The 25,853-nt window shown below is 40.3% G+C and overlaps 1 protein-coding gene across 3 annotated transcripts in view; it reads right to left on the bottom strand.

Annotated features, from left to right (window-relative positions):
* The window catches only part of TXNDC5 (thioredoxin domain containing 5), a 167,475-nt gene extending 142,412 nt beyond the window's left edge, over positions 1 to 25,063 (bottom strand). Inside the window, exons 1-3 of one of the 3 annotated variants that reach the window (XM_025999387.2) lie at positions 24,903 to 25,063; positions 17,298 to 17,380; positions 1,345 to 1,474 (exon numbers count right to left, since the gene is read on the bottom strand). In XM_025999387.2, the coding sequence (XP_025855172.1) occupies positions 1,345 to 1,474; positions 17,298 to 17,380; positions 24,903 to 25,017 (328 nt within the window). In that variant the 5' untranslated portion in view covers positions 25,018 to 25,063. The remainder of the gene's footprint in view (positions 1 to 1,344; positions 1,475 to 17,297; positions 17,381 to 24,902) is intronic. The other 2 variants (XM_072729171.1, XM_072729166.1) reach the window with 2 other exon arrangements.
* Between the last annotated feature and the right edge of the window lie 790 nt (positions 25,064 to 25,853).

The raw sequence follows: 25,853 nt of genomic DNA, 5'->3' as shown, positions 1-25,853 counted from the left end.
CCTAGTGAAGAAGCCTTTCTTACTTCTGGCAGGAAAACACCTCCAAAAGCCATTTCATAGAGCTAACTACACCCCGAGTAGTCCACAGATCTTAAAACCTTAACTATCAACTTTGCATTTTATGTGTTTCAGGTCTTCTTTTTAGGATACAAGTATAGTCTGAATCTCATTTTACCAGTAATATCTTTCTCTTTCATTGTGAACTCTTCTTTTAAGAGGCTAGCCCTCAAATCAATAAGAACATTAGCCCAAGAATTAAGTAAGTCAAAGTAACCACAGATTTTTACCAAATTTTACCCAATTTACTTTTATATACTCAAAGTGTAGAAAAGGAAAGTTCAAAGCGTATCTCAAATGCGTTAATAAGTATTCTTATGAATAATTCAAGTTTTACCTTTAGTATAACATCTAGAATGTTAGCCAGGGTTAAGAAGTATTGGTATAAACAAACAAGGGCAGTCTGAAGTAAAGTACAAAAGCCTACAGTCAATTTTAGACTTTCTACTGTTCCACTCAAAGAAACCAAATGTAATCCTTGGGCATTAATTTTCTCCAAGCTCCTTTTAGCATTATAGTACACAAGACTAATTTGGATTTGAATACAAAGACCTGCTTAATTCAATTATTAACCAACTCTCTCTGCTACTTTCCTTCACAGGTCATTATATTACTGGCTAGTTTTGTTTTCTTTTTTTCTCCCAGAAAGATATTTTTTCAGTAATCCATCATTATTTACCAGCCCTATCTATCCTTGGACAACCTGAATAGTGTCAATATAGATTCAAGGAGGCCTTGAGTAAAATCAGTTATTAATAAAACTTCTTTTATTTTATATTAATGTCTGGTATGTTTAATAAGGATTCTTTTGGAATCTCCACATTATAATATTTTGCTTAAAGAAAAAAGTTATAAAATAGAAACTTTTATGACAGGATTATTTTTTTAAAAGTTAAAAACGGTAATATCCTGTTTGAAAAAGCAGTTTTGTGTCATATCCTAATTCCCAGTTATCAAACTTCTTATGGATAATTTTTTTTAAAAGGCAAAAAATGTTGCAATTTTCTCACATCCTAAAAGGACTGATTGTCCTGTGCACCCCAGATGCACGCATCTCACTTTGGATATTAATGCTCTTAACATCAACAGCAACAAACATTAATCACTAGACAGTCAATGTTCTCTGTGACAGGGCTTCCATTTTATATATTTCAGTTAAGAATTCCCTCCCCACCTACTACCAAAATACTGAAGGATTGGCAGGAGGTTAGCATAGCATTGGCATAGCATTCATTTGAAATAAAACAGTATTAGAAAAAAAAAAAAAAAAAAACAACGCGGGCTTACATCTCTGGAGAACTTGGCTTAAGTTGTCCTGCATTATTTCTCTACATTTAGGAAGAGTATGTTCATTTGTTTCATGGATCACATTCTTCAAATTTTCAAGAACTCGCATTTCTCGAAGACCACGTTTTTCCTATTAAAAGAAAGTAAATTACTAATACATACTGTGTCTTAAATCTCAGTAATTACTTTCTGGGATCCCCTGCCAGGTTTTGGTTGTTATGTTATTACTTATTAATGAAATTTACACAGCTTTCTTCCAATTATTTGGCAATAAATGAGGTCACAACCTGGAGGCATTTATTATGAAATGCTTCAAAAGTTGCAATATGAGTAATATTTTTATAGCAATGTTTAAAAGTGAGCATGAGAAACACTAAATGAAAAAAAGAGGCTTAAATTGCCACATATTTCATTCTGTACAGCAAAGAAATTAGACACTCTTGATCTAATAGCTCCCATTATTACGCTGTTGTTTTTTTTTTAATCTAATCCTATTTTTCTCAAAAATGTGTGGTAAAGGTAACAATATGTAGATACCTCCCTATACAGAAACTGCTCTCCTTAGAAAGGCCTGCTTGCAAAGTTGACCTTTGGCCAGGGGCTGGGAACTTGACCAGTAGTAAATAGTTCCCTACGTTAGTATAAAACTTTCTATAAATGATAAGACACAACTTTTCTTCTGGGAATCTGGAATTTTGATACATGCAGGCACAGACTGCTACCTGACCAACTGCCAATAAAATCCCTATACTCCTGGACTTGGGTGAGCTTCTCTGATAGGCATTTCACATGTGCTGTCACAGCTCATTGCTGAGGGAATGAAGCACATTCTGTGTGACTCCACTGGAAGGACACCCTTGCAAGCTTCTACTTGGTTTCCCTAAACTCTTCATTATACACCTATTCCCTTTGCTGATTTTGCTCTGTATCCTTCTGCCGTAATAAAGCCTACCCACCACTATGACCATATGCTAAGGCCTATTTGTCAATCATGAACCTGGATGTAGTCTTGAGGACCCCTAACACACACCCCTTCAGAAAGCAGACTTAAACACTACACCACCACCGACGGAGGGTAGGCTAGGTTTAGTGACTTGCTTCCAAAGAACAGAGTAGGGAAAGAGAAAAATAATGACTTCACAGTGAAGACAATGAAGGTTGACATCACCAGTGATGTCATGGTGATAACATGTACCCTCTGATGTAATGTGACAAGAAGGGCACTTCCCTAAAACCCATAAGCCCAGTCTAATCTTAAGAAAAACATCAGACAAACCCAGACTAGGGGACATTCTACAGGCTACTGGCCAGTATTCAAGACTATAAAGGTCATGAAAAACAAGGAAAGAGAGATAACTGTCACAGACCAAAAAAGACAAGAAAGACAGACAACTAAATGCAATGTGGTACCCTGGATTAGGTCCAAGAACAAAAAAAAAGGGGGCCATAATGGAAAAACTAGTGAAACTCATAAACTGATACTTCATCAATAGCAACGTATCAGTGTTAGCTTCTTAGTCATAACCCATTTAGATGATAACATAAGACATTAATAAGGAAAGAAATTGAGTGAGGGGAACACAAGAACTCTTTATATTTATCTTAGCAACTTTTACTCTCAGTTTAAAATTCACACAAAATAAAAAGTTTATTTAAAAAAGGATAATAAACTTGATTGTACAGAAGTAATAAATCAGGTGTATTACTGGTGTTTTCCTTTTGAACCATTCTTAGGGAGCAGCTATGGCCAGATTTTTATTCCAATTCTTCCATAGTAAAAATGAAAATGTTATACCCAGTTGAAAAAGAATCAAAACTAAATCCTGAACTTATCACCAATCAACAATTCTCAACTCCTGGCTGATTTTGTTCCCTCTGTAACATTCCATACATCTACCCACAATCCTAGATTCTTTTGAAGCAAATCCCAGGCAGCACATCATTTCAACTGTAAATATTTCAACATGTTTAAAAGACAAAGATTGCTCTTGGAAAAAAAAAAAAAAAAACCACAGGAAGACCACCTCTCTGTCCCCTTCTTCCCTCATGCTCACACACACGCTCAAAAATAATTCTTCAATACTCTTATATTCCAAGGCAGTATTCCCATTTCCTCAAATATCCCGTGAATGTTCTTTTTTTATCCCTGTTTAAACCAAAATCAAAGTAAAACTTATATACTGCAACTGGCCAATATGTTTCTTAAATATTTTTTAATCTATAGATTTCTCCTCCATCACTTTTTCCTTAGCAACTCGTTGAAAAAAAGTGAGTCATCTATTCTGCAGTTTCCCACAGTCTGTTATTTGGCTGAATGAATCCCTGTGGTGTAATTTAACGTATCCCTTTGTCTGTTCTTTCCTGTAAATTAGTAGGTAGAACGAAAGGCTTGATCAGATTCAGGGTTTTGTTTTTTTGTTTGCAAGAATATTTCAGAGGTGGGTTGTGTACTTGCAGCAGGATGTTGGTAGCATTCCGTCTGCGTATTCAGCAGGATGCATACCTCTGCAAAGAGATATTTCCCCTCAACTGTTTGGTTACTCTGAGGAATGCTTACATGTAAAAGGCAAAATAAAACACTTGATTATTTCCTTTTAGTTAACAGTTTAAAAAAATGATTTGGTTCCCTAATATTCTCTAGAGGTTTCTGTTTGTTTCTATGCATTCCTATGACTCACAGAATTAACATATTTGAAGTTTTCAAGCCATTACAGTATTTTTCCTTATTGGTGTTTAAACTGTCCGATCTTTGTCCAGGGGGAGCCCAGACAAGTTCATTCTGCAATACTTTAGACAAAATTCTATGTTCTTTAGTAGCCTCTTTGCTTTCTGATACTCTAACTTGGTGCTCCAAGCTCACCTTATACATTTCTGGACTCAGAATCAGCAGGTCTCTAATCACCACTAATATTTAGAACGGTATTTAGAGAATGATCACGAGGGGTGTTCACTGCTACTGATCAGTCATTATTTCTAGGCCTTCTGGTGGACAAGGCCACAAAACAAGTTATGTGCTATGAAAAGATACATTTATTAAGTTCATACACACAAATTAAGAATAGGTTTTTAATTACCTTCCTTTCTTACCTGTTTCTTTGTAGTTCTCAAAACATCAACGGAACTACCATTCACTTTATCGGCACTTCACTAAAATGACAATGACACTAGCATCAACAAAATGATGATTGAAAAACAGCTTAAGGGGACACCTGGGTGGCTCAGCAGTTTGGCGCCTGCCTTCAGCCCAGCGTGTGATCCTGGAGTCCCGGGGATCAAGTCCCACATGAGGCTCCCTGTGTGGAGCCAGCTTCTCCCTCTGCCTGAGTCTCTGCCTCTCTCTGTGTCTCTGCCTCTCTCTCTGTGTGTGTCTCTTTCATGAATAAATGAATAAAATCTTTAAAAAATAATAAAAAATAAACCTGGAACAATTTCTCTCTGCGTGACAATGCCACCTTCCAGAAACACAGGTTTGCTTTTTTACACTTTACTTGAATTTTAGGGCTTGTTCCTTAAAACTTAATTTTATGTAAAATATTTACATGTCTCCAAAACTACATCTATAAAAAATATATTTATATTAAAAAAAGCCTAGCTTCTATCCATGCCCTTTGCATTGTATTCCTTCCTAATTCTTGCTTTAGATAATTTTAAAACTTTATCCTACACTGTCTTAGGTAAAAGGATATATACATCCACACCCATATATATAAATACACACACACACACACACACACACACACACAGGCATATATAAATGTATTATAGAAGAATTTGATGTGAAAATGTTGGGGTGGGAAGTCAACGGTCACAAAAGAATTCTTGAGGTGTCTTCAGTGCAAAAAGGGTGGTTTTACTGAAGCCCGAGGACAGGACCCGTGGGCAGAAAGAGCTGCACGGGAGTTGTGAGGAGTGGCAGATTATATACTTTCAATTTGGAAAGGGGGTTAGGGAGAGCCTAAGTCTCCAACGAATTTGGAAACAAGGTTTCCAGGACCTTGAGGGGCTAGCTCAAGCTTCCTTGTTAGGAAAAGGTCATTTATTACTATCTAGTAAACCCTTAGTCATGAGACCCTTCAGATGTGTATCTGGGGGCCATATACTTGGGGGATGACTGCTAACATATAAAGAGATATGGGAGGATAAAGTAAGTTTCCAAAGGAATTTTTATATGTTAAAGGAGACTTACACGATCCTGGAGATTGGGCTAATGTTAAGCAAAGGCTGCCTTTTGCCCTTATCAAACATGGAGGCAGTTGAGATCCTAGAGGAATGTCACTCTGCCTATCTCAAGGATTTGTCAATGGGCTGTAAGTTTTAAGGAAATTTAATTTTTTTCTCTTTTGCCTTTGTTCCCTAAGTCATATTTATTCATACATATTTAAGTATATATATTTTTCCAATTCCTTCCTTCTTAAATGGTAACATACAGACTATTCTTATTTTACTTTATGAGAGAAATTCATAAACACACACACATAATGTATATAATCTTTTTCTCTTTGTGGTCATGTGATTTCTTTTTTTGGTATATCTTTCTGTATTGAATAGAATTTGGTGTTTTTGTTGTCGTGGTTACATTTATATTAATACTCTACACAACATCCTTTGTCTCCACTTTTTGGTTAGTGTCTACTGGTTCCCTACTAAAAGCACTATTACTATTATGATCATCTCCTTCTCTAGCCTTTCTCACTCCCTCAGGGTCCAATGTGAAACATTATCCTTTTACTAAGTTAATGTTTATAAAGCAACAGGAAAGGATATTCTACTTTTCATATACCCTTCCCTCTGCTTCCACTTTCTGATCCAGACGGTCTGCATTGTCAGAAAGGAGCCAGTGCACGTTACACTCTCTCCCTTACAACTACCATTCAGTCTTAGTTCTGGAAGTAAATATATATTTAATGCTTACCAACTATTGCTAATCATTTTGGTCACGTAAAATTCTCTCTGTTGATTATGTAATAGATTCCTCAGGAAAGGCTAATTTGAAAAATATCTGCGAAGTTCTGCAGACCCAGCAATAGTGGATTTGTAGTCCCTATAGCTAGGGGTTAGTTAGGCTAGACAAAATCCCTGGCTGTTCAAATCCATCGTCTTCTGGCATAAGACAGATAAATCTGTTAACAATCAGATTTTCCTCCCCTAATAAAAAAGACTTAGCCATTTTGTCTCTCCACCTAAAGGAAAATTTTTTCTGTAAAATTCAATATATTAAAAAAATTTCTCAGGGTAGGCTGTTCTGGGTTAACTTTTCCTGACAGCTGTGTGCCCTTCCACAGAATTTTACTAGTATCTTATTTCAGGAAAGTTTTCTTAAATTTTAGTTTTCACATTTGTTACATTACATTGCTTTGGCAATTGCTTTCTTCTCTAGGGGCTGATTATCATGCATATATTGTATTGCATCTTTTGTATTTCCTATCAGTAACTATTCCTTTCTCTTGAATTCTTTTTCTTTCACTATGTATTTTAATTTTCACATAAGGACTATCCATTGTGTTTATTCACTCTTGAGTTCCTTCTAGTTTAGTTTTCATTCCCAAAATAATTTTTAAAATTTCTTTTTCCTGATTTTTTTTGCCTTACCTTCTATTTTTTTCCATTTCTGTTTTAGCCAATCAATTTTGAGTTTTTCTGATTCTTCACTTTTAATAATTCTCTTCACTTTCTTCACTTCTAATAATTTTCTTATGCTTCCCAAGCTCATTTTAAAATATCAAGTTACAGTTTCTTTCTTTCTTTCTTTCTTTCTTTCTTTCTTTCTTTCTTTCTTTCTTTCTTTCTTTCTTTTTCCTTTCTTTTCTTTCTTTCTTTCCTGTCATACTTACACTTATTGCCTTAAAGGACATTGTTGTGGGATTGGACTCCTGCTTACTTTTCAGTGAAATTACTTTTCCTCTATCTTTAGGTGGGGAAGGGTGATCAGGAGGGCCTTTCTAACTTCCAAGTTTCCAAGTTCTAGAACTCCCCTTTCCCGTTGTTTTACAAAGTATTCAATCTCCTTTAGTTTCTCTAAGGTGCAGGGCCTCCTTCAGGAAGGGTATTTTGGTTTGTGAGTTTCAAACTCACAGATAGCTTCAGCCCATTAGACTTTCCTGGAGTCTGCTACCACTCACTTATAAATTAGAGCCTGTGAAGTCACCTCCCAGGTTTTGCTTTCTCCTCAGAATGGCCTTCAAGCATTCCTGATGGTAATTTTGAAGTTTTCTGGCATTCAAGGCTTCATAAGGCCTGTGGCCATTCTTCTACATCTTCTTCCAGTTTCTGATTCCACAGGAGCTTTTTGGCTGTTGGTGACTTGGTCATTTGGTATTTTGGGGGTACCTTGTCCCCTGGTTTTATTACAGATATTGCTTGAATTTGCTATCCTAGTTGCTCTATCTCTATAGACAGGTTGAAGCAAAAAAAAAAAAAAAAAAAACAATGTCATAACTGCTGCCACCTTAACCCCATTGCTTTGGAATCTGAATGAATCAAGAACACTGAAATTATTGCATTCCTTATGGTACATTTTTTTCTTTATCAAGATGCAAAGGAGTGGCCTCTCAATTCAAATACAAAGACCATGAACAGAGAGGTCTGTAGTTCTATTCAAAGTATAGGTCTTACTCTGAGGTCCATGGATGGGCTTTGGGATTCCAGAATCCCCCTGAAATTGTACTCAAATTGAATATATATGTCCTCTACACATTTTTCTGGGAGAAAAAAATTCTCCAAGGAGACTATGACCTATCAAAGAAACACTATCAGAGTTAAAATAAGACATAAAGTTAAGAATCCCTATCAAAACACCAATAGCATTTTTCAGAAATAGAACAAATAATAGTGAAATTTGCATGGAATCACAAAAGACCCCAAATAACCAAAGCAGTCTTGAGGAGGAAAAAAAAAAAAGCTGGAGGTATCAAAATCCCACATTTCAGGATATACTACAATAATCAAAAAAAGTATGGTACTGGTACAAAAATAGACACATATATCAATGGAGAATACAGAGCCTAGAAATAAATCACACTTATAGGCTCAAGCTATGACAAAGGAGTCAAGAGTAGGCAACGACAAAAACACAGTCTCTTCAATAAATGGTGATGGGGAAACTGGACAGCCACATGCAAAAGGAAAAAACTGGACCACTTTCTTACATTATACACAAAAGTAAACTCAAATTGGACTATAACCCTAAATGTGAGACCTGAGACCATAAAAATCCTAGAAGAAAACATAGGCAGTAATCTCTTTAACATTGGCCTTACACAAAAGAAACAAAAGCAAAAATTAGCTATAGAACTCCACCAAAGTAAAAAGCTTCTGCACAGCAAAAGAAAGTATCAACAAAATGAAAAGGCAACCTACTGAATGGGAGAAAGTATATGCAAATGATATATCTGATAAGATGTTTATATCCAAAATACATAAAAAATTTATACAATTCAACACCAAAAACAAATAATCCAATTTAAAAATGGGCAGAGACTGAATAGCCTTTTTTAAAAGAACACATACAGAAGACCAAAAGACACATGAAAAAATGCTCAACATCACTCATCATCAGGGAAATGCAAATCAAAACCCGTGAGATAAAAAAAAAAAAAAAAAAAAAAAAAAAAAAAAAAAAACCACACTGGGATATCACCTTTTACCTGTCAGAAGCCTACAATCAAAAAACAAGAAATACCAAGTGTTAGCAAGGACGTGGGAAAAAAGAAACCTTATGTACTGTTGGTGAGAATGCAAACTGGTACAATCACTCTGGAAAACGGTATAGAGGTTCCTCAAAAAATTAAAAATAGAAATAACAGGGACTCCTGGGTAGCTCAGTGATGGAGTGTCTGCCTTTGGCTCAGGGTATGATCCCTGGGTCCTGGGATTGAGTAACACATTGGGCTCCCTGCAGGGAGCCTGCTTCTCCCTCTGCCCATGTCTCTCCATCTCTCTCTGTGTCTCTCATGAATAAATAAAATCTTTAAAAAAAATAGAAACGACATACAATTCAGTAATTCCACTACTGGATATTTACCCAAAGAAAACAAAAACACTATTTTAAAAAGATACATAAGTCCCTATGTTTACTGCAAAATTATTTCTAATAGCTAAGATACAGAAGCAACACATTAATAGATGTCCATTAATAGATGAATGGACACAGAAGATGTGAGATGTGTGTTCATACACACACGTGCACACACACTGGAATATTACTCGGCCACAAAAAGGATGAGATCTTGCCATCTGCAACAACATGGATGGACCCAGCATGTACTATGCTTAGTGAAATAAGTCAGACAAAAGGACAGAGGCACGTGGGTGGCTCAGTCGGTTGAGCACCCAGCTCTTGTGATCTCAGGGTCATGAGATCAAGCCCCACGCTTCAGATCAGGCTCCATGTTCATCAGGGAGTCTGCCTGAGGATTCTTTCCCTCTTCCCTTCCTCCCCAACAAATCAATTGGTCAAAAAAAAGGACAAACACCATATGATTTCACTTATATGTAGAATTTTTAAAAAATAACACAAAAAGGATCCCTGGGTGGCGCAGCGGTTTGGTGCCTGCCTTTGGCCCAGGGCGCGATCCTGGAGACCCGGGATCGAATCCCACATCGGGCTTGCGGTGCATGGAGCCTGCTTCTCCCTCTGCCTGTGTCTCTGCCTCTCTCTCTCTCTCTATGTGACTATTATAAATAAATAAAAATTTAAAAAAAAATAACACAAAAAGTAGAAATAAACCCATAAATACAGAAAACAGAGATGGCTGCTGGGGGGGGGAAGGAAAGGACGGGATGGGCAAAATGAGTGAAGAGGGTAATAAATACAGGCTTCCACTTGGGAATGAGTACATCTCAAGGATAAAGGGAATACGGTCAATGGTATTGTAATAGCATTAAATAGGGACAGATGGTAGCTACACTTGTGAGCGCAGCATGATGTATAGACTTGTTGAATTACTAATTTGTATATCTGAAAGTAATGTAATGTGTGTCCATTATACTTCCATAAAAATTTTAAAAGAACCACTTATTTAGAGGGTTATTTCTTCTAGCAGGCAAACTGGTAGTCTCACATTGTAGAAAGGGAGTTTTCAGCCTCATTCATTTAAATAATAAATAGGCCCAATGATAGTGCTACATAAGACAGGATATTAAAAACAGTCTCTGCTGTTAAACTTACTCTCTGGTATGTGCTTGTTTTTATGCTAATATTTCTGACCAAGGTGTACTGTTGACACTTATTAAAAAAGGAAAACTATAACATCCATTTATTTTTTTAAAATATTTAGGGGATCCTGGGGTGGCTCAGCGATTTAGCACCTGCCTTCGGCCCAGGGTGTGATCCTGGAGTCCCGGGATCAAGTCCCGCATTGGGCTCCCTGTGTGGGGCCTGCTTCTCCCTCTGCCTGTGTCTCTGCCTCTCTCTCTCTCATGAATAAATAAATAAAATCTTTTTTTTTTTAATAAGAAGGCATACTTTATTTTTTTACTTATTTATGATAGTCACACACACAGAGAGAGAAAGAGAGACAGAGACACAGGCAGAGGGAGAAGCAGGCTCCATGCACCGGGAGCCCGACGCGGGATTCGATCCCGGTTCTCCAGGATTGCGCCCTGGGCCAAAGGCAGGCGCCAAACTGCTGCGCCACCCAGGGATCCCTAAATAAAATCTTTTAAAAAAAAGTATTTATTAGAGAGAGAGGCAGAGAAGGAGAAGAGGGAGAGGAAGGCGAGAAGCAGACTCCTCACTGAATGGGAAGCCTGATGTGGGGTTCAATTCCAGGACTTTACCATTTAATTGTGTATATATACACATATATTCTGGGGCATAAATTCTCAGAACAAAGTTCAGCATTAATGAAGCTTGGCTTCTGATGTATAACACCCCATAATATTACACACACAGTTAACTTCTAAGTTGAGATTAATAACAAGTGCTCATGTAATGTACTTAAAACAGTGCCTGCCACTATGTGTTTAAAAATGCTACCAATAGGGGATCCCTGGGTAGCTCAGCGGTTTAGTGCCTGCCTTTGGCCCCAGTCCTGGCATGGAGCCTGCTTCTCCCTCCTCCTGTGTCTCTGCCCCCCCCTCTCTCTCTCTCTCTCTCTGTCTATCATAAATAAATGAATAAATAAATCTTAAAAAAAATGCTACCAATAGGGGCACCTGGGTGGCTCAATTAGTTAAGCATCTGACTCTTGATTTCACCTCAGGTTATGATCTCAGGGTTATGAGATCCAGCCCTATGTCGGGCTCCACTTTGAGCATAGAGCTTGTTTGAGATTCTCTTTCCCTCTCCCTCCCCCCACACTCCCTGCATAGGCTCTCTCCCTCTAAACAAACAAACTACCAATTACTAATAATATTAGTGCAATTACTATAATATTTATATTTAAGACATAATTTGATACTATTAGAAAAGAAATGAGAGACCAACACAATAATTTAAAATTTTCTTTCAAACATTAAAATGGTCAGTCCCCTAAGGCTTAAAACCATATTGTCTGTGTGTATGATATGTTTATTACATGCCTTGTAGGGCACACTTTATCCTGATACTTAATAATCTAACAGTTACTCTAATAATCTAACCAAAAATGAGAGATCAGGATGTCAAGTGAAATTCTAGTTTGTCCTGTCTTTTAAGGGATTTTCTTATTCAATCCACATTCAAACTCATCAACATAATCCCTCCTGGCTCCTGTAATTACTGTACTTATTTGAATACTTTTTTTTTTGGCCTCTAATTTTAATTATTTTCACCATCCTTTTTTTTTTTCCTATTGGCTAACATCCATTTTTCTTTCTTAGCTTAAACACTAACCCCTCTAAGAATATTTTCCTTCCAGCTCTGTTGGGATTTGTTTCTGGAGTTGTTTCCTCCTAAGATCTCAAGTGCTTTGTGCTTATTTTATAATAAATCCACCATTAAAATTCATTGTTTATATCTTTTTTCTCCCTAAACTGTAAACTTCCTAGAGATAGACTGTTTCTCTCTCTCTCTCTCTCTTTTTTTTTTAAATATCTACTTGACATTCATTTGTTCTGGATCTATTCTCCTTTCTTCCTATCAAACCCCAAATATTATTTTGGAATGGTAAATATGCCTGTATAGAGACTGCTTGCTATTTCCCATTTCTTTTTTGCTACATGAAATGCAGATGTCATGGTTGGAAATCCCAAGGCTACCCTGTAAGCACAAAGATAGGAAAAACACTCCAGGCAGGTGGAAGACAAAGTTAAGAAAAAGCTGACATCATAGAGCAACCACTCCAGTCCTATGCTCTGGGTATTGTGAGAGAAACATAAAAACTTGTTAAAACGACACTATTTTTCAAGTATCTGTTATTAGTAACTAAACACGGTCCTTACTGATATACCTAGGTAATCAGTAAGTATTCAATTAAAGCATTCAAAGAATAAAATTTGCTAAAAATGAAATAAGCAACCAGAGGGGAAGAGGTGGGGTGATGGGCAAAATGGATGAAGGGGAGGAGACAGAAGCTTCCAGTTATAAAATGAATAAACAGGTCAGAGATATAAGGTACAGCCCAGGGAATATAATTAAAGGTACTGTAATAGCATTGTATGGTGATATGGTGATGTTACACTTGTGGGGAGCACAGCATAATGTAGAGATTTGCTGAATTACTATGTTGTACACTTGAAATGAATGTAACATTGTGTATCAACTACGATTCAATAAAAAAACTTTTTCCATTAACAGGGAGACATGTGAAACTTAAAAAAAAAAAAAAAAAAAAAAAGTAAGGAACTTGTACAGAAGTACTTCAGAAATGCCCACTATCATGGGTCTTTACTCTGTTCCACATGAGAGAGGCCATGACATTTCCTATATGGCTAGAATGATAATGGTACAGCAGACAATGTCATTACCCACTACTAAACTGATGCACACTGAAAAGGCCCTACTGGGATCTCTGTGCACTGGAATCAAAGATATAAAAGATCTGCATAAGGTCAGGAGAAAGACAGTCAACTGTCCAGAAACACCAACAAACAAAAAGAGAGCTTAAATATAAATGAACTTCAATAATTTAAGTAATGCTGCCACCATGTGGCACTTATTCCCCTCTTCTAGAAATAAAATTTTGTAAAGAAAAAGATGATCGTTCCCCTGTGCATTAACTTTTTGAAATATAAAAACTATAAACAACTTTAGTTTGAAATATCAGCCACGTTTTCTTAAGGTGAACTACATTTAAATTTGAGAGAGGTGAAAGTTTAGGAAGTCCTAATAACTCTGCTTCATCATTCCTCACTGTCCAACCATGTCATCTGGGGATGAATTAGAGGATGCTATTGTTTGGATCAAGGCAGAAAAGAACTATAAATAATGCAGATATGTATTCAAATCAAAAACCTCGAAAATGCTTTCAGCTTTTTTCTTCTAATTGAGGAGCAGTGTCAGAACACAATACCCAGAAAAGGTAACTAAACCTGATATACAGAAAGTTTCCATCTGAGTCTAAACCCTAAAAAAGACCAACTAGGGAGATTATCAATGTAAAAAAGGCTGGATCAGGTATGTCGCAAGAAAGAGTTGGGATGTCTGAGTGGCTCAGTCAGCTGAGCATCCAACTCTTGGTTTCGGTTCACCTCATGATCTTGGGGTCCCATCTGGTTCTATGCTCAGTGCAGAGTTGGCTTGTCCCCACCTCCCCCCACTGCTCGCACTCTAAAGTAAATTAAAAAAAAAATAGAAAGAAAAGGAGTTATATTACATTCAGTCGCTTAAACCTAGCTGACAAGATATTTTTGAGACCTTCAGAAGCCAGTCTTTAATGACAATATGAGAACACTTTGTGAAGGGTGGGTCTGTATCAGTCTTCTTCACCAGTATAGCACTGATTCCTGACATTATGTCTCACACAAAATAACTGCTTGAGACACAGAATAAGCTTGTTTCTGTCATGCCCAGTGTGGTAATCTTATTCTCTAGTAAACATTTTTCTAATATAATGCTTATGCCATTTGCTTAGCAAGTCTCTATTTTCCCTAAAATTACTAAAATGGAACCCAACCTCATTCAACTTCTTACAAAATCTGAATTAACCCATTTTTATTTTCCTATAGTTGCTACCATCTCTCTCTTAATAGTGACAGTTCACAACATTCATTTAACACCTCTGTGTCAGGGATTTTTAAAAATAACATACCATTTTATTTTCACAAAAAGAGTATCGTGTATGTCATTGTTCCCATTTTTAATTAGGCACCTTAAGCCTTAGTAAACCAGGTAATCAGAGCCAGTAAGGGGGGCAGGATTTGAACCCAGAGATATCAAGCTCCAAGGTCCGTGTTCTTTTCCCACTCAACATACCCTCCTTTCCAGAAAGACCTCGGAAGGCTTCACACACTGTGAAACACAGGTAATTCCTTTCCTCTCAGACCCAAGCTCATCTTCTCTTGGCAACTATCTTCTATCCCAGTAAAAACAGGTGTTGGCTTCAACAGAAAGTGAGCTTTTGAACGTAAGATATTCAACAGCATAAATCTAACACTTCTTTCATTTTCCACTCAACACTCAGTTTCATTTATATAGATGGCCCTTTCACATAAATCATCTATATTATTTAAAGAACAGTGATGTAAGTATGACGACACAGATCCTACGGATAAGGCAGCCACTAATTAGCAATGTGTAACTTTTCACACTTACGAAAAAAATGACTTATGACATCACTAGACGTCAGAAAACTCAAGTTTTAGTCAAGGCTCTGCTGACTGTTCTCTTGAATCATATTAAGCACCCACAATGCATCAGACATTGGTTTAGGCAATTTTTTAAAAAGATTTATTTATTTAAATCAGGCACACGTGTGGGGGTAGGGAGAGGGACAGAGGCAGAGGAAGAAAGAGAGAATCCCAACCGGACTCCCCGCTGAGCATGGAACCTGACACAGGGCTCAATCTCACAACCCTGAGATCATGACCTGAGCCCAAAATCAAGAGTTGGGCACTTAACCAACTGAGCCACCCAAGTTCCCCTGGTTTAGGCATTTTTAATACAATGGAAAATAAGGTATATTTATACAACAAAGAGTTCCAACTCTTATGGTACTTCTATTCTAACAAAGGAAGACAGGCAACAAACACATAACAAGAAAAATATTGGGTAGTTACAAGAGCTTATGGCAGTAAAATTCTAAGATGGCTCCCAAGACCCCACCCCTAGTGTTCACACACCTTCTCTGTTACTCAATCAAACCCTAATCTAGGTGCTACTATATATATTCTACAGATTTATTAAGGTCCCTAATCAGCTGACTTTAAGAAAAGGGGATTATCTTTAGTGGGTCTGACTTAAATAGGTGAGTCCTTTACAGACTCTAGGCTCTTCCTGACAAGCATGAGGGGAAGGGACATCACTTGAATGAGACTGACTTATGGTTTTTGTTTTTAAGAAAAACCCAATGTGGGGCTCAAACTTATAACCCCAAGATCAAGAGTCACATGCTCTACTGACTGAGCCAACCAGACCCCCAATTTATGGCTTTGAAGATGGAAAGAGCCACATGCCAAAGGAATGTGGAGCGGCCTCTAGGAGTTCAGAGGGGCTCCTGGCTGACAACAAATAAGGAAATGGGAACTTTACTGTACCGGGGCAGAGAACTGAGTCTTGGTACAATCATGTGAACTAGAAAGAGGACTCCGAGCTCCAAAGAAGAGTGATGTCTGACTAACACCTTGATTTTAGCCTTGAAAGACTCATAAGCACAGAACCCAGCCATGCCACGGCTAGACTTTATTCTCACTAAGGAACTGTTAATAATCTTCATAGAGCATGATAAGGGCATCACGTCTGGATAATATTCTGTGTGTTCCAGATTATCCATATCACACCAAAGATCCCATTTCCTTATTTATTCCTAGGTAAAAGATAATATTCTAAGATACACACAGACACATACAGACATTATGTACACATACATACAATCTGTGCAACAATCCTGAGAGTTAGGTATTACGCAGATTTTTACATAAGAGTCTATTGAATAGCTCTGTTCCTCTATTTTGAGTGCTCCGCACCACAGGCTTTCTGTAGTTTTAAAGGATTTGTGAAAAGGTTCTTTCCTTTTGGCAGGTTTAGATTTCCTTTTTGGCTGGAGTCTTATTTGAAAATAGAACCCCAACTTACATACATTTTTGTGCAACGCCATTTACCATCTATCTGACAGTAGCTTGGGATGTTATTGTTTAATGTACAATGAACCAGTTATACATGTGTAAAACAACAGCAAAATGAAACAGGATAGCAGGCTGAGGCCATCAGTATTGCTGGAGCACAACATGAAATGTCAGGTGGCAGATGGTAAAGCCAGCAAGGTAAGGGTCAGGTTATAGAAGAATGTTTGGACTTCATCCTGTAGACAGCAAATATTATTAAAGGATTTTAAAAAGTGAAAAAATGTCAGAGCACTCTGGCAGCCTGGTAAAGACTGGATTTGACTGGGTAAGAGGCAGGCACACAAATCAGAAGGGATGGTGAGTTATGAGTAATATCCAAAAGAAATGGTCACTGAATGTGGGCCTTAACTGGGAAAGAACAGCCAAAGATGAGTCTACTGTTTTAACCTGAGTGCTTTGGGTGGGTGCTGATGCTCCAACTGAGAAAAAAATATAGAAAATGGATCTGGAAGACCTATACCCATCAGTCTTTAAAATATTTTTTCCACTATATTCTCATTTTATAGACGAAAAAATTGAGATCAACAGATACTAAATACCCCAGAGGCACCAGAACTTGAGCCTAGGTCACCTGCTGTCTAGTCTTATGCTCCTTCCATGAATGGTAAATGCCTGTTAAGGAGTTTTACTTTACCTATTTTATGAACACATGAATGGAAATCAGAGATTTAAAAACCAGAGAATTCCCCTTATGTATATTAACATACTAACAACTAGGGCAATATTTTTACAAAATAGTTTCAAATACTCACTTCAAATTCTTTCACAAAATAACGGGTTTCACCTTGAATAACTGGTCTGTGATCTAAAAGCCTTGAATGAATTTCTCCAAGGTCTATAAAAACAAAATGAAATTCAGAGTTAATCCACACTGGGTGGCACAATCTCTAGCATCTCTAGTTTGTTTTATTCTTCCCAATTCCCATGAATAGATGTAGGTTAAAATCTAGCTTAGACTCGGACTGAGAAGAAATTTCACTCATTGCCAGTAAATTGGTACAAGTACTTCTGAGAGCAATTTGGCAATAACTGATAAAACTCAGGACATGTATACCTAGCAATTTCATGTCTACATGTGTACCCCAGAAAGAAACTCACACAAATGAAAGACATTTATAAATGTTTACTATGACATGAGTGTGATGTCAAAAGAAAAAAAAGGAAACAATCTAACATACTCCTATAATAGAATGCTATAAATCAGCTGGTAAAAATGAATACACTAGGGTTACATTTATTAACATGGATAAGTCCCACAAATATAAGGTTCAACAAAAACAAGTTTCAGAAGGATAAAGCCATTTATATAAATTTTAAAAGTATGCAAAAGACACTTCCTTTTGGGACACATACAGAAACAATAAAACTAGAAAAAAATGCATGAGAATGATAAAGAGCAAATCCAAATCTTGCCTTCAGAGAGGAGGGTGAGCAATGCAATTAGAGCAAGGTACTCTAGTGGGCTTTGAATGTTTATTAAGATGGGTGGTGAGTGTTCATTGTAGGTCTATTTTTTGAGAAGTCTGAAAAAGTTAAAATTAAGGGGAAAAGTTGTGAATTTTAACTGTTTTTGGTTCTATTCTATTCATCCTACTTTGTAACAACTATATAGTTTAAGAAAAAAAAAAACTCAAAACCCCTGGAGGAAATCAAATCTACAAATAAGAACATATACCATTCATGTTCATTGACTGTCATAACCTGTTCCTCCAAATTTTATTTTTGCAACAGGCAATGGGGCAGTATTTCAATTCTCTATTTAAGGAGTTTTAATAGGATACATATTGGCAAGTATGCTAAGTAAAAAAATATAGAGTATTACTTATGCTTAAGACCTTCAATGATTCATTACCAAGAACACCTCTATAAGAAAATAATAGAAAGAAGAAAGAAAGAAAGAAAGAAAGAAAGAAAGAAAGAAAGAAAGAAAGAGAAGATCCCTGGGTGGCGCAGCGGTTTGGTGTCTGCCTTTGGCCCAGGGCGCGATTCCTGGGGACCACCTCCCTCCCTCTCTCTCTCTCTCTCTCTCTCTATCACAAATAAAAAAAAAAAAAATTAAAAAAAAAAAAAGAGAAGAGAAAAGAAGATTGAGTCTATGCTTAGGTAAGTTTGGGAAACATTAGATAAAATCAGGTTAGAGAGGTTCCTTTACCTCAGACTTTGAGAGCCTATAGTTTACTTATATGAATTATTAATGCCCAAGTGAGGGCTACAGTATGCAGAAATTTATGGACCTTATTTGATAAGAGAACTTATGTGGCAGAGAGTATCTGTTTACATTTAAATAAACACCAGTGTCCCTGAAACACAAGTGGCTAACATGCTGAAGTTGAAGCCTCCTAGTAGTCACATCTGGTCCTCCATGTCTGGCTCCAGCCTCCTCTCCCCCGTGTTGGCAATTCTGAACTACTTGCAGTTCTCCAAACACATCATGCTGCTCATGCATCCTTGCCACAGTTCATGCTCTGGAACCCTCCCCCAAACCCTGATCTTCCTTCAAAACTGCTCAGACATCACATGTCCTTGAAATTTTCATTTGTTCTATTCAGCTTCCTCCTAGGTTTCAAGGAGTGCCCCTACTTTCTGCTCCCAAAGCACCCAGGGCAATTACTTCTGTCATACTACTCACTATATTGTCCTGAAATTGCATCTCTCTTCCAGTGAGTATCTCAGACCAAATACTTACATCATCTACAGAAGATATATGGGTTAACATGTATTTTCTATATAATGGAGAAGCCATTAAGCTTTGCTGAACTGGGGAGGGAGATCTTCTGCAGCCTGATATAATGAGAACCTTCTTGGCCTTTGGAGAGAGAACTCAATTCTGGAATTGATAATGGATAATTGGAAGAAGATAGTGATCACTTCTAAAAACCTGACTGTGCCCCAAAATTTAAGAGAGTAAAGATCTGGGGAGAAAAAACACATTACCACAGAAATTAACCCACTGGGGCACCTGGGTGGCTCAGTGGTTGAGCGTCTGCCTTTGGCTCAGGTCATGATCCTGAGGTCCTGAGATGTAGTCCTGCACTGGGCTCCCCGCAAGGAGTCTGCTTCTCCCTCTGCCTGTGTCTCTGCCTCTCTCTCTCTCTGTGTCTCTTATGAATAAATAAACAAAATCTTAAAAAAAAAAAAAAAGAAATTAAGCCACTAACTAGGTCTTTTTAATATAACACTATAACAACAAGGAAGCACATCACAATGCAGGAGTCCCAAGGACTACAAATTCTCCAAGTCTGATAGTGTAAATGTAAAAGCTACAGATTTTCACATAAGTTCAACCCTAACCTTGCTGTGTGCAAAGCATTCTTTTGTTGTCGGACATAATCTTTTGTCCTCCAGATGTTCCTCCTCTAAGGTGGGAGTTGGACAAACATCCCTTTACACAAAAGTCAGAGATAAGCACTTTAATGGAAGATCAATATGCGCTGGCTATGGAACAAGGAGAAACAGTCAATTGTAGCTCTCTCGTTACCCAATAAAAGAAGTTTCTCCTCTGGCCCTGAATTTCCAGGCCTTTAATGTAATATCATATGGAACAATTTACTGCAATTTTTTTCTGATAGCATCCCTTGCATCACCAGATGATGCTCTTCCTTTCTACTTCTCAAATCCATTCCTGTTTCCGCACCTGCTTGTCTCACTAGGACTATGTGAACAGTTAGTCACACCTCTCTGTAACCCACTTCATATAGAGTTCGTGTCGCTTGCAGCAGTAATGTTTATAGAGCTGCCTCGAACACTGAACTAGCAAGCACTGAACTACTGCTCCAAGAGGAAATACAGGATCAGTTTCCTGCACACCACTGGTCACGTTTTTGTCAAACTAAAATGCCATTTTTATCACACAGGTTTGTTTACCAACATCCTTGTAAAACATGTCAGTCTTAGTGCTCCAAAACGCTCTTCCAATATCACAATGTTTCCTGTATAACACTTACCTGACATTTTTACTTGCATAACCTACTTCATCCGCAAGTGGAACTTGGTTCACACTACACCACGTCTGAAAGTGCGGCCAGCACTAGACCAGAAGCGTTTAACATTTTCCTGATCTCTTCCAAGTGACTATAAATTTCTGTGCCTTTCAGCTTCACCATAATGCTGTCCACTACGCTCTCTCAATCATTCCAGAAATCCACAAATTTAGCTGCTTTCCCATCACTTCATCACATACTTTGGCACTTTCCGAAATGGCAAACACACAAATTGGTGAACCGCTTTCTTTTTTCTAGATTGTTGACTGATTAATATTTACCTCACACCAAACAGCACCGTAACTCATACCTGAAAGAAACTTCTAGAATACAATATTTTCTCTGTAAGGCATACCGTAGCTTTCTTGTGATCAGGGAAAACTCAGCACCACACCTTGGGAATCATTTTAAAATGAAAAATCACCATCAAAAAACACAAAAATGTGAAATATATGGCATTAAATATAAAGCAAACAGGACACTTATTTATGGTATAAGAGCTAAAACAAATACTGCCTTGTTCGGTCTCAACTACAAATGTGCACCATCGGCGCTGATTTTGGAGTTACAAATTCATTTTACCAATGAGACAAATTAATTCACACCCAATCCACAAGATGAGGAGCCACTGTTACCTGCATGAGTGCTTTATTTAACATACAAATTTAACCACACGATTCTCATACTTACTGCTAGATAGTTTCTGTCATTCAAGAAAAAGTCCAATCCCCTTAAAAAAAGGTGAGAAATCTGCTATGGTCTGATTTCCACCACACTCCACTTCTCTCAGTGTCACGTCGTAGCAATACATGTAGTTCTGCAAACGTGGCATGCTGTTTGAGGCCTCCACACCTTGGCTTTGCTCATGCTGTTCCAAACTCAGTCCAAAACACCTTTGCCCTCTTAAGGGCTAACACTTTACTCTTCAAGACTCTGACCAGACACTCCAATGTCCAGGAATCCCTTCCTGTTTCCCAGTCCTTACCTCCTAACACCCAAACCATGGGCCAGAAACCCTTAAAGACCCAGAGTACAAGTAGTGAAATCATTTATATGTTTCCTTTTCACTAGACTCTGGCAATTAAAAGCAACAGTCATCTGTTCACAACCGAAGGTCTTCAAATAAGGATGAGCTAAAAACAGATTTTCACAATGAAAAGAGTGAATGGTCCCATTTAAAAAGCCAAGGATCCCCTGGGTGGCGCAGCGGTTTAGTGCCTGCCTTTGGCCCGGGGCGCGATCCTGGAGACCCGGGATCGAATCCCACGTCGGGCTCCCGGTGCATGGAGCCTGCTTCTCCCTCTGCCTGTGTCTCTGCCTCTCTCTCTCTGTGTGACTATCATAAATAAATAAAAATTAAAAAAAATTAAAAAAAAAGCCAAGGAAATTCTAGACATATTCTAAAATAAAACCATTTTCAATTAATTTGAAAAACTTTACTTGAATAACCTTTAAAAAATACGTGAAAATAAAAAAACTATGTCAAGGGATACAATCAACAGAGTGAAAGGCAACCCATGGAATGGCAGAAAATATATGCAAGTCATCCATGAGCAAGAGAGTTAATATCCAGTTTATATAGAGAACTTTTACAACTCAACAACAAAAAACTACATGACTGGGAAATGGACAAAGGACAAACAGACCTTTCCCCAAAGATATACAAATGGCCAATATGCACAACATCAATGACCATTAGGAAAATGCAAATCGGAACTACCAGACACTACTTCTGAACCATTAGGAGGCCTGCTACCAAAGATACAAAAAAACAAGTGTGGGATCCCTGGGTGGCGCAGCAGTTTGGCACCTGCCTTTGGCCCAGGGCACGATACTGGAGACCTGGGATCGAGTCCCACGTAGGGCTCCCAGTGCATGGGGCCTGCTTCTCCCTCTGCCTGTGTCTCTGCCTCTCTCTCTCTCTCTGTGACCATCATAAATAAATTTAAAAAATTAAAAAAAAAAAAAAAAAAAACAAGTGTTGGTGAGAATGTAGAGAATTGGAGCCCTTGGGCCCTGTGAGAGACTGTAAAATAGTGTAGCCACTAGGGAAGACAACATGGCGATTGCTCAAAAAATTAAAAATAGAATTATCGTTTGATGGAGCAATTCCAGTTCTGGGTACATGCTCCAAAGAACCGAAAGCAAGGACTCAAACAGATATTTGCATACCTATGGTCACAGCAGCATTATTCACAGTAACCAAAAGGTAGAAGCAACCTGGTCCATCCACAGATGGATACATAAAATGTGGTCTATATATTCCGCGGAATAGAATTTTAGCTTTTAAAAGGAAAGAAATTCTGACATATGCTACTACATGGATAAAGCCTGGGAGCATTACGCACAGTGAAATAAGCCAGTCACAAAACGGGCAAATACTGTATGATTTCATTTACATGAACTACCCAGAGTAGTCACATACAGAGAAAGTAAAACTTAGGGACTAGCGGGAAGGGGAGTTTGGGAGTCAGTATTTCACCGGTACAATGAGTTTGGGAGGACGACACGTTATGGAGATGGATGGTGGTGATGGCTGCACAACAATGTGGATGTACCAAAGCCACTGACCTGTACACTTAGACATGGTCAAGGGAAAGTCTACGTTATATGTATTCCACTGCAGTTAAAAATACTTTTAGGGGGGGATCCCTGGGTGGCGCAGCGGTTTGGCGCCTGCCTTTGGCCCAGGGCGCGATCCTGGAGACCCGGGATCAAATCCCATGTTGGGCTCCCGGTGCATGGAGCCTGCTTCTCCCTCTACCTGTGTCTCTGCCTCTCTCTCTCTCTGTGACTATCATAAATAAATTAAAAAAAAATTAAAAAAAAAATACTTTTAGGGGATCCCTGGGTGGCTCAGCGGTTTAGCGCCGCCTTCAGCCCAGGGCGATCCTGGAGACCCGGGATTGAGTCCCACGTCAGGCTCCCTGCATGGAGCCTGTTTCTCTACCTGTGTCTCTGCCTCTCTCTCTCTCTCTGTGTCTCTCTCATGAATAAATAAATAAATAATCTTTTAAAACTTTTTTTTTTTTAAATAAAGAGCAGTTCTCTTAGATCGCACATATACACATTTATAATTTAGCGCTAACACCCCCGCACCACTCCCACACTCCTAATCAGGTTTAAGAGGCAACCTGAAGTCTCAGAAACAGCCCCAGCCAGCTGTGCTGGAGCTGTCGACAATCCCCACAGGGGAGGTTTAGGTGAGACAGGCAGCGACCGGAGGGCGTCATTTCCTTGGCAGGCTGAAGGACTCTGGCATCCTTCTGGGGGCCTCAACGCTGCAAGATGTTGGGACAGACAGGATCAGCATGGGGGGAGGAGGAGGAGGGGAAGGAGAGGAAGAGGAGGGGAAGGATGGAGGGGAGGGGTAAGGAGAGAGGGGGAGGATGGAGGGAAGGGGTAAGGAGAGAGGGGAGGGGAGGAAGAGAAAGGAGAGGGGAGGGGAGGGGGAGAGGAAGAGGGAGGAGGAGGGGGGAGGAGGAGAATGGAGAAGAGGAGGGAGAAGAGGGGGAGAAGGTGGGGAAGGGGAGAAGGGGGGAGAGGAGGGGAGAAGGGGAGGGGGAGGAGGAGAAAGGAGGGGAGGGGAGGAGGAGGGGGAGGGCAGGGGGAGAGGAAGGGGAGGGGGAGGAGAAGGGGGAAGAGAGGGAGGAGGAGGGGGAAGAAGGGGAGGAGGAAGGGGAAGAGGGGGAGGAACAGGATGAGGGGGAGGGGAGGAGGGGGAAGAGGGGGAGAAGGAGGGGAGGGGGAGGAGGAGGGGGAGGAGGAGGAGGGGGAAGAGGGGGAGGAGAGGAGGGGGAACGAGGGGGATGAGAAAGCGCAGCATCCAAGCGGCCAAGGCCCTGCTACAGGGCAGCAGGGCCGCGCGCCCCGGGACCCAGGGCGGGACCTCCGGCCGGCGCGGGGCCGACTAGACACGCGGCCGTGGGCGCACGTGGGGGCGCCGTAAGGCTCAAGATGCTGTCGCGCACGTCGCGTCACTGCCCGTCGACGACGCAGGGGCCGACGGCGGCGGGACCACCCGAAGCCGCCCTGGCGCTGAGCGGCCCGCAGCGGGGCGCAGGCCCGTCCCGGCTACCGGGCTCGACGCTCCGCGCCCACAGGTCCCCGGCCTGGGAAGGGGGAGGGGGGCGGGGCCGCGACTCGCGTCCGCGGCTTTTTCGAAAAAGCGAAGAGGGGCCGGGTCGGCTGCCGTCCCCGGGAGGCACCTGGCGCAGGAAGCCCGGCGAACGCCGGCCGCGACTCCCACCTCCACGAAGGCGGGGCCGCCCGGGCGGGGGCGGGGCGGCGCCCTGGGAGCGGCCAGGATCAGAGGGCGCCGCCGGGGCGTGGAGGGGCTCCGGGCGCGCCCACAGCCGCACACCTACCACTCCGTACCCTTGATAATGAGATGCGCGGGCGAGCCCGCCGTCCCCAGCGACTCCTTCTTCTTGTCGCCGCCGCCCGGGGCGGCCTCACCACCCGCAGAGGTCTCCGTCCCTCCGCCACTCATCGCGGCCTGCTCCGCCCACCCGCCTCCTGCCCTGCGCCTGCGCAGCCCCGCGCTGCCCGCCTTCCGGGCGCGGGTTCGGGGCGTCATCAAAGCGCGCGGGGGAGAGCTGAGTCTCCCGGGCGGGCAGCTGCGTTAGCGTAGCCAGAGACGGGAACTGCGGGAAGCAGCTGCGGCCATGTTGGGTGAGGGCAGCTGCTGCCGGAATTGCAAGGCTGAGCGAGACTCCTACTTCTCCTTAGACCCGCTGGAATTTATTCCGGTTTAGAGAGGTTGGGAGAGACGGGACACAGTCGCGGAATAATATTAACGGTAGTAGAAGTATGTTATCTCTATTCTTACCTGCCACCAGTGTTTTGCAAAGCACCTTGCCGTGCATTGCCACCTGAGGTCATCCTAGCAACCTGGGGAAAGGGTTTTATCGTCTCTTTCCAACAAATGAAGAAATAGGGTTAAAGGTTAGGTACCTTGCCCACTTAGGCTCATTCGTGCCCATGTGTCCTTGGCATTTGTATGTGCAAAATTTCAGCCAGCTGTTACATAGGCTAAAATAAAGTGCATGTGATTATGGAAGGGACCGGCCTGCTAGGCTGCTTTGGATTGTGGTCATGAGGTCAGCTTAGGGGCTGCACGCATCTGATTGCTGCTGTTTGTGAAAACTCCATGAAGTTCATCCCGGGATCTCAGCGAGTCTTCGTGTTTGCTCACAGTTCAATGTGTAGCTTCCCAGTGGCTCCTTCACTCCTGCGCTCATCCAGGGGCTCTTTCTAAGGATGATCCAGCCTCCCTCTGTCCGTCTCCTCCTGTTCAGCCCTCTCACCCTCAAGGGTCTTGCAGTC

This window comes from Vulpes vulpes, chromosome 12 (assembly GCF_048418805.1).
Source record: "Vulpes vulpes isolate BD-2025 chromosome 12, VulVul3, whole genome shotgun sequence".
Classification (NCBI taxonomy): domain Eukaryota; kingdom Metazoa; phylum Chordata; class Mammalia; order Carnivora; family Canidae; genus Vulpes; species Vulpes vulpes.
Note: the sequence above shows the minus strand (reverse complement) of the source record. Positions and strands in the feature narration are given on the sequence as shown.